Source organism: Bombus flavifrons, chromosome 16, assembly GCF_040668555.2.
Source record: "Bombus flavifrons isolate JBK064 chromosome 16, iyBomFlav1_principal, whole genome shotgun sequence".
NCBI lineage: Eukaryota > Metazoa > Arthropoda > Insecta > Hymenoptera > Apidae > Bombus > Bombus flavifrons.
Window position 1 is genome coordinate 5,338,938 of NC_138457.1, and position 8,496 is coordinate 5,347,433.

General features: G+C 32.1%; 2 protein-coding genes across 4 annotated transcripts; both read right to left on the reverse strand.

Annotated features, from left to right (window-relative positions):
• Positions 1-576: 576 nt before the first annotated feature.
• Positions 577-3,267, reverse strand: Ets97D (DNA-binding protein Ets97D). Of its 2 annotated transcripts, XM_069129599.1 has the most exons (7): positions 2,781-3,267; positions 2,635-2,702; positions 2,262-2,559; positions 2,040-2,190; positions 1,896-1,972; positions 1,584-1,818; positions 577-1,268 (listed from the first exon to the last, which is right to left on the reverse strand). In XM_069129599.1, the coding sequence occupies exons 3-7, from the start codon at positions 2,526-2,528 to the stop codon at positions 751-753; spliced, it is 1,248 nt and encodes a 415-aa protein (XP_068985700.1). In that variant the 5' UTR covers positions 2,529-2,559; positions 2,635-2,702; positions 2,781-3,267; the 3' UTR covers positions 577-750. The 2 variants fall into 2 exon arrangements, with proteins under 2 accessions (XP_068985700.1, XP_068985699.1); XM_069129598.1 differs by lacking the exon at positions 2,635-2,702 and having other exon boundaries at positions 2,781-3,264.
• Positions 3,268-5,363: 2,096 nt separating this feature from the next.
• Positions 5,364-8,245, reverse strand: LOC138188114 (uncharacterized). Of its 2 annotated transcripts, XM_069129596.1 has the most exons (4): positions 7,900-8,245; positions 6,209-7,818; positions 5,937-6,138; positions 5,364-5,880 (listed from the first exon to the last, which is right to left on the reverse strand). In XM_069129596.1, the coding sequence occupies exons 1-4, from the start codon at positions 8,243-8,245 to the stop codon at positions 5,603-5,605; spliced, it is 2,436 nt and encodes an 811-aa protein (XP_068985697.1). In that variant the 3' UTR covers positions 5,364-5,602. The 2 variants fall into 2 exon arrangements, with proteins under 2 accessions (XP_068985697.1, XP_068985695.1); XM_069129594.1 differs by having other exon boundaries at positions 6,209-8,245.
• Positions 8,246-8,496: the final 251 nt, after the last annotated feature.

The following is an 8,496-nucleotide window of genomic DNA, read 5'->3' on the forward strand; positions in this document are numbered from 1 at the left end:
GATGAAATGAGAAAAAGGGCAATGGCGGGCGGGCTGATTGTAAAGCCTGCCGCGTCGCCGGTCCCCTGAGACCCTAACTTGTGACGTCGCGACCGATATCTCACAGGCTAGATTCTCTGGTATTGGCGATGAGTGCTGCCTTTTGCCGATCAAAAGTCAGTCCTAGTCATCAGAGATAGAAAACGGCCGGAAACGTCGACGCTCTGTAAGCAGGGAAGTTAAAGAGACTCGACATTCTATAGATCTATAATCCACTATTACATGGTGCATCTTAAAAACATACTGGAGTTACCCTGTGAATATATAATGCTTTAACATTATAATTTCGGTATAGTATCTGAATATCTTGTAACAAAAGAAGGAACTATCTCTAAAAATATGGTTATATATTCACATTAAAGGTAAAATGTTTAGATGCACTTCAGATTTCCGGATCTTAAGTATCCTACATATAGGAGTTACGTACCGGATTGTAATTTCTAGTACTTCTCTTAATAAATATAATTAAATAAATCGTGATAATTAAATATCACGAACGCGGTTTTAAAGTATGGGTGTATTTAATTAAGATAAAAAGAAAAATAAACATCAATTTATGTGTTGATTTCTTCTGTATTTCAATGTACATTAGATTGTTTGAACAATAATCTATTCACCATCTTCTATTTTCCATATGTACAATTATTGATACAAACCACGCCCGAAGTACGATGATAAAAATTGTTGTGATTATAAAAAAATAATATGTCATCAGAAATATCTTGTGCCCTCTTCCACCAACCTACTTAACTCCGCTGCCGAATAACCTAAAACCTGCTTCAAATCGCATACAAACTTATATACGAATCGTTTCCCGTGCACCTTTGAAATCATATCTCCATCGTAATAGTAACGTAACGCACGACTCAATTTTTCGTAATTCATTGATGGTTTGTTTTTACGCGCTCCCCAAAGTTGCGCTACCGCTTCCGGTTGATTTAACTTGAACTCCCCCTCAGTCCCGACCCATTGAATAGCACCTCTGTGCTCGCGATCTGTTAACAACTCCAACAAGAACTGCCATAATTGTATTTGACCACTGTTAACAGAACGACTCGATGTCGCTATAGTGATTGGTGTGGAATCGATGTTTTCTAAAGGAACGCTAACTACTCGCGCTTGTTGATTCACTACTGGTCGCGGTTTTGTTGTCTTTTGGTTGCGAATTTTTATGGTTTTATCCACGTTATTTTCCGTAGGTGACGATGGTGGATCCTTCTGAACGACAGCTGCAAAATTGCGGAATGAATTAAATATTCGATCATGATTCGATACCATTAGATCACAAATTTTTATGCAAATTCATATTTTTTGCATAAATTTTACATAATTTTTTATATTGAGAATATAATTTAAATAGTAAAACTTCAGTAGAAAATTGTTTTACCTACCAAGCATTATAGAAAGCACTATATTTTGGATATTTTATATATTTTTCCACATTATATACATTCTGCACAATTTTGTACATTTAATTTTCTTTTAAATATAAATACATAAAAATCTGCATTCTAAATATCACTTTTTTTAGTAAGTATACATACCAACAAATTTACACTTTCGAAGTAATTCTAAATGAGTCCAGAATACTTCCCCTGGGTCCAGAGGCACTTTAGCTTGGAATTCTTCCAGGGTGAGATTATACAATTGTTGACCTGTGATGTTCCAATCTGCTAATCTCACTGAGGCCAAATTAAATTGCCTAACTGCCCATTGAAGCCAGTGCTTGACATGTGTCTGTGTCCATTCTTTTGGATCAGCTGGAATTTTTAACCGTTCCTGTATAATATATACAAGTGTATAGTCACCATATAAATTGAAAGTAAATTCGACGTTTAATTTTCAACAAATTATACTTGTTCTTTTTTGTATTGTGGGTCAACCATCCATCTTATAACATTTCGTTTGCTATCTTCATTTACTGGTGTGGATGCTAAGTAGTGAAAAACATATGTATTAAAGAAATCTCTACTGGTAATTTATAAATTTTCTCTATATACCATTGTTTTCTGCTAGTTCTATGTAATCCTCTGCAGGTTTCAAAACATCCACTATATTTATTCTCCTTTGTGTTGCTTTTATCTGAACATTTACTTGAACCAATCCCTCTCCTTGCACACACTGATCAACCAAGTTCTTATGACTTTCTAGCTGAAGAAATAAATATAAGTGTAAGCAAATATGTTACCAAATTCATTGGACTGCTTAATCACACTGATTACCATTTGTGCATCTTGGAGCCAAAAAGAATAATCTGTTAACTCTACTCCAAGCCTTTGTTCTAATAAATTTCTCAAGGTAGAGAGAGGCTCTCTGATATCCATATGTTGCATTAGAACACCTTCATTGCAATCCTCTCCATTTGCAGAGCCTTCCAATGCGAAGCTTGGTTCCACTTCTAAATCGGAACTTTCTTGCTGTAACTGAGCCATTATATCATCTTCCTGTGACAATATAGCTTCTGGTTCCATTTTAATTCGTTTTATCATAGCATAATCAGAATCGTCATCTGTGTCGAAACTGTGCAAAACAAACAAATTTTAATTTTTTATGATAAATATTGTAAACATTTCTATAACGATATTATAAACATACATTCATACTGAAGTTTTTGAAACAATTTGCTTTTATTTTAATTACAATCAGATTGTTACAAAAAGAAACTATAAAGAAACACTTGTTTATTGTAACAAATGCAATACGTTTTGTAAATCTTAGTAAGAAATTTGAAAAGAACTAACCTCTTATCAGAACTTTTACGTCTGCTTTCCAGATCCATCACGACGAAACAAAGCTGTTGAAGTTCCGTTAGATAAATATTAGATAATTTTTATCTTTACAAAATAATGATGATTTCTCTTACAAGGTTACAGACATTTTGTAACAGGTGTATGATCATAAACTACGAACTACTTCAGCGTCAACTCAAATTTAGATGCAATTTTCCTATAGATTGCGCTGCAGTAAAAGTGCTGTAGCGGACTTCAGAGTTACTCTACGCCAATTTCAGGACAAGGAAGAACACCAGAGGAAATTTTTTCTTTGACCGTACCAATTTCAAGTTAAAGAAGCTCCCAACTTTATCAACCGAAGAAGAAAACTGAGTTATCAAGATTATCAATGATAATACTTTGTAATATTTATACTTTACTACCTATTATTTTATCATACTGTACATATATTTCAATTATTCTATTTTTTTTAGCAACGTAATCCTGTTTGTAAATCATTAGTTAGGGACGAGAATTTAAAGTATCCAGACATGTCAAGTACATAATGAAATTTGATTGGAATCTATTTTAAAGTTCAGTTTAGTGTTAAAGTTTTAAATAAATAGGTCAAGCTTTTCGTGATAAAATAAAGTTTTATTGTGTTATAAGAATTATTAAATTGTTAGAATTAACTGTCGAGATGCACAGATTGATAACCCCGATGTGATCGAAATTGTCTTTGAAATTGGTATGGCAGTACTTCTTTGCCTTGAGGTCGGTGTATAGTAGCTCTGAAATTCGCTAAAGTACAACCTCACTGCGTTACAAACTAGCATCAGGATTATACATTTGGTCAAATGTCATTTCATTTACTCACAGTTGATTAGAGCAATTTAAAAATACAATATTTATTTAAATCTTATAGATGTTTATATTATATAGAGACATATAGCTCTTACATTATTAGACAGTAATCATTAACACCTTGCCCTACGATTTAAGTTCTAACTGCGCGTGCTGTAACCATCGGCAGGGTCGGTCAGATGTCGAACTATTTCATGATCTGGCTGAACGTTCGAAGTTGTACAAGGTACAACTAATTTTATGTTGCAATATGTTTGATAAATAATTACTACCAATTGATCATTGAACAAGATCTTTAAGGGTATCTTTCTAATATTTTTCAAGAAAATATATCTGCATATCCGAATGCGGCCAAGAAAAAAAATGTTTGTCGCATGTAGTTCGAAAGACGTACCACAAGTCTAATTCGTGTTTCTTATGTTTGAGCCGAAAGACGTACCCACAAGTTTAGCTCGACGTTGTAGTTTAAGGGGTTAATCTGATGTTAAGACTGCATGTAATATACTATTCTAATTTGCATTTCTTCCATCCAAGTAACAATAAATATTTAATTAGTTTATATTTATTAAATCTTACCCTTGACATACCAAGAACGATTCAATAAATGGTTACAATGATTGGCAGTGATTCTCTTTGCTTATAAAATTCAATTTGTCCAAAATGTGTAAACAATAAAGAACAAACTATTATTTTCAACAACAAAAAAGTATAAATTAACGCAATAAAACGAAAAATGTGATGTATACGTAAGAAATATTTTCTAGAATTTCCTAATTTTATCAGAAATTTTATAACTATTTGTATACAATTTAACACGTTGAATGCCACGCCAGTTTTATAAAGGTTGGCCGTGGCGTCACGGTAAATTTTTTATTATGCGATACATATAATATTGTAATATTATCTCCAAGAAATGTGTTACGGTGTACAATCCTCATTAATGAATTTATCTCATTGAAGTCACCGGTAACCCCCATGGAGCTGTAATGCAATTTCGCTCGATTCACTTATTTCTTGCGCTTATCAATTATCTCATATCGTTTCTTCGCGTTGCTAAATAATTGTTCTATGTTGTTACGTTCCAGGACCTACCATAAACCATTATCTATCCCTCGGTTATACTTATTCAGACCCTTAATAATCCTAAAGAACCGTCACAAGATTTAGCATTTTTTACTTTACTGTCAAGGCTCTTAATTGCCATCAAACATCTTTCAAGTCGAAACGTTCCTTAGAGTTATTGTTCATTAAGGTAAAACACGGAAAAAGCAGGTTTTTCTCATGTTCGACAGCCACTGATGGGAGGCGCACATAATAGATCTATATTTCATGTATAACTAAAACTATTTTTCTATGTTTTATGCTGCATTGATTTCGTCACACCACTGTAGTAATGATGATAATAATAAAAAGTTTATAACTATTGACATTTATTCAAATTATGTATTTCTACTAATCTTGGTGCGTCGAATATTTGGTGACTCTCACGGCGCCACGGCCAAGTCGAATGCCGATCACCAGTGACTCTCATGGCATTCAACGTGTTAATAAAATAATTAATGTATGTCACACAAATTTTACAAGTACAGTAGTGGTTCGCTAACTGTTCACGGATCGAAATCTTATACCAATTATTGAGAGAAATATTTTACAAAATATCCCATATATACATATTTCTTTATTTATGTATATATATATATATATATATATATATATATATATATATATATATATATATATATATATATATATATATATATATATATATATATAGCTCCATTCCACGAAATTCGATCCATGAATTGGAGGGTAATGGTCACTTAAAACGAAACAAAATTCCAACCAGTTAACGTAACGCTACTGTAACAGTCTTTAAATACGTACCTACATAAATCGTGGAGTTAATTCATAAAAGACATTTCATTGTGGTGTTTAGTTAAACATTTATCATTAATGACTCTTGAAATAAATTTGCGGCTCTGGTAGAATTAAATTACTATTTGTTTAACTAATGCTTTGAATGAAAGACTTTTTGTTTCATCTACTAAGCATAAAACAGATTGCCCAGAAAAGTTTACTATATCCGCCATGGCGCCACATTCTAATAACTTTTGCGCGACTAGCATATGATTATTTTCAAGAGCATGGAAGAATGGCGTTCTTCCCGAGCGATGATCCTTCAGATTTATTTCTGCTCCCATTTCTACTAAAGCATTGATTCCATCTAAATTGCCTTTTAATGCGCAATAATGCAATGGAGCCATTCCTTAAAATATACACAATTAGAGATCTTTTTACTTTTTATTTTTGGATATGCCTTACCTGTTGAATCCTCTCTATTTAGTAGTTCAGGTTCTGTTACATAACTCAAAAGATATGATAAAAATGGTGATGATTGTTTGCAGGCTAAAAGTACAGCAGAGTCATGAACAAGTTCTGATAAAATTGGTTTTGCTCCAGCTTCTAATAACAATTTCACTATGTCTTTAGATGCTTCATTCATAATTGCTAATTCCAAACTTGTCTAAAAAAATATTATATCTATATTATTATATTTGTATACTAATTGTGTTAATGAGTACATATGGATTTACCCTTCCATCTTCTGTTAATACATCAATACTAGTTTTTGAAGCTTCTAAAATTAACAGTAATCTTTGCACTTCGTTTAATTGGTCATTTGCTACAGCTCGATGTATATTCAACATCCCATTATCATCATAATGCTGCATTTCAGCATAGTCTCTTTCTATTTGTATAGCAACTTTTTTACATAAGGAATGAGGTGTTGACAATACTTCCTTCACCCTGTTCACATCAGTATTATTATTAAAAAGTTCATTAAAGCAATTATCAAAGTCTAGTGTATTTTGTAAAGGTATTGTATTCTGTATACACATGGGGAATAGATCTATGTCGTTGATATTATTATTAACTTTAGGTTTGCACTGTATTTGCCTTTCTGTTTGCGTGTGTACTTCTTGCATAACAGGAGGATGATTAACAGTGGAACGTTCTGTTTGCTTTATTCTTTCTATGGTAGGTATATTTTCTTTCACTAATACAAAACTTTCACTATCAAGAAGTCCAAATACATCAGTTTGAATTTGAGAATCATGAACTGTTCTTAATATTTCAGGTGGAATAATTGGGACTTGCTTTGCTATACCTATCCCACATTCTGCAAGGGCATGCAAAGCTTTAGCTCGAAGTTGATCATCTTTTACACTAATTAGTGCTTCTTTAATTACATTTAAACACTCTGATAATTTTCCACTTTCCTCATTGTCTTCAGTTTCTTCAGCTCTTATTTTATTCTGATTCTTATTTTTACAAAACTTTGGCTTATTTCCTATCTCAATAAATATACCTTGAGTATTCTTATCAACATTTTTGTTATTTACAAGTACCGAAGTACAATTTTTCTCTTGTGTATTATTATAATATTGGCCTATAGTTGTATTTTTTTCACATAGAATCATAACATCATCCTTATCATCATCATTTTTATTATTATCAAGTATTTTTGGTATAGAATTTGCTGGCTTTTTTAAAATACTTGTAAGTTTTTGAATTTCACTACTATTTGGACTACAAGAATTACTATTTGATAGAATAATCTTTTTTGCAGAATGATTCCATCCACCCAAATTAGAATGTTGTTTTCTTTTCTTTGTTTTTTCAGGAGATACAGTGATTTTATTGGTATTAACTTTAGTTGGAGAGATTTTTAACTTCTCACATCTTACTACTGGAAACTTTGATTTTGCTAATTGGATTATTGAGTTTCTATTATTTGATATATTTGTTTTTCTTGAAACATCATTATTTTCATTTCCTCTACTTTTCTCATTATTTTTGAAAATACATTCCTCTGCATTCTTTTGTTTATTTACTAATACTATATTATTCTTTCCTGGTTCTGTATTTTTTTCTGCGACACCTGGAATATTTTGAAAAAAGTTGTGCCTATTCTCATTTAATAGTAACAATTTGTTACTTTGATCCATTTTATTCACTTTAGCTAAGATATAGTGCTTTTGAACTACGTTCTTGCTTTTATTTTGAGTTACAGGCACTTTATATTTAACAGATGCCGATAATTCACCAGAAGAAACAGGCTTTACAACAAACTGTGTATGTGGTTTTGTGTAGCAAGGTGATCCTGCAGTCGATTTCTGTGCTTCTGCATGTAACTGAGGTCCTAATGGTTTTAATAATGCACTAATATTATTTTGTGAAGTGACAGAAAAAGTGGTACCATTATTTTTTACATAATTTCTACCTTGCTGGACCTTAGTAATCTTTGGGATACTTAGTAAATTCTTCTGAGTCAAAATTTGTACTTTAACTTCTCCCAGATCTTTGCCATCCTTTGTTTTTATCCTCAATTTCTTTATACCATTAGTAGACAACGCCTTTTTATTCTTCATTCCATTCAGATTACTTTGCACTTCTGCATTAGTAATAGTAATCTTTCCGTGATCTTTAAATACTGAATTACATTTAGACGAGTTGACCGTGCTTGGAAATTTGTGTGGCAAGGTGAATTCCCGCTTACATTCTATTATTGGGATATCAATGGCCTCTTTACGGTATTTTTTTGAAGTTGATGAAAGCAGAGGATCCATTTAAATGTAACTCTATCGGCAGAATTTCGAAGAGTTGTGGAATTCCACGTGATGAAATAAGAAAATTATTGTAAAGCTGTTCGTATCACACATCGAGTTATGTGACACATAACCTGCATACACGTAAATGGTAAAATGTTATTTAACCTTGTTTAGCTATACGATCGTTTATGTAATGGACAAATTATTTCCTACCACTAGGATCAATCTTCATTCAAAAAAATCGATGGTATTTGGTTTTAAAAATATGC

Bases quoted from the DNA above. Each gene is read 5' to 3' on its own strand.
- Ets97D (XM_069129598.1), bottom strand. From the start codon at position 2,818: ATGGATCTGGAAAGCAGACGTAAAAGTTCTGATAAGAG. The intron at 2,560-2,780 runs GTTAGTTCTTTT...TGTTTTGCACAG, and splicing joins CGTAAAAGTTCTGATAAGAG to TTTCGACACAGATGACGATT. The intron at 1,819-1,895 runs GTATAATTTGTT...TATATTATACAG, and splicing joins CACAATACAAAAAAGAACAA to GAACGGTTAAAAATTCCAGC.
- LOC138188114 (XM_069129594.1), bottom strand. From the start codon at position 8,245: ATGGATCCTCTGCTTTCATCAACTTCAAAAAAATACCGTAAAGAGGCC. The intron at 6,139-6,208 runs GTAAATCCATAT...ATATTTTTTTAG, and splicing joins TATTAACAGAAGATGGAAGG to ACAAGTTTGGAATTAGCAAT. The intron at 5,881-5,936 runs GTAAGGCATATC...GTATATTTTAAG, and splicing joins AAATAGAGAGGATTCAACAG to GAATGGCTCCATTGCATTAT.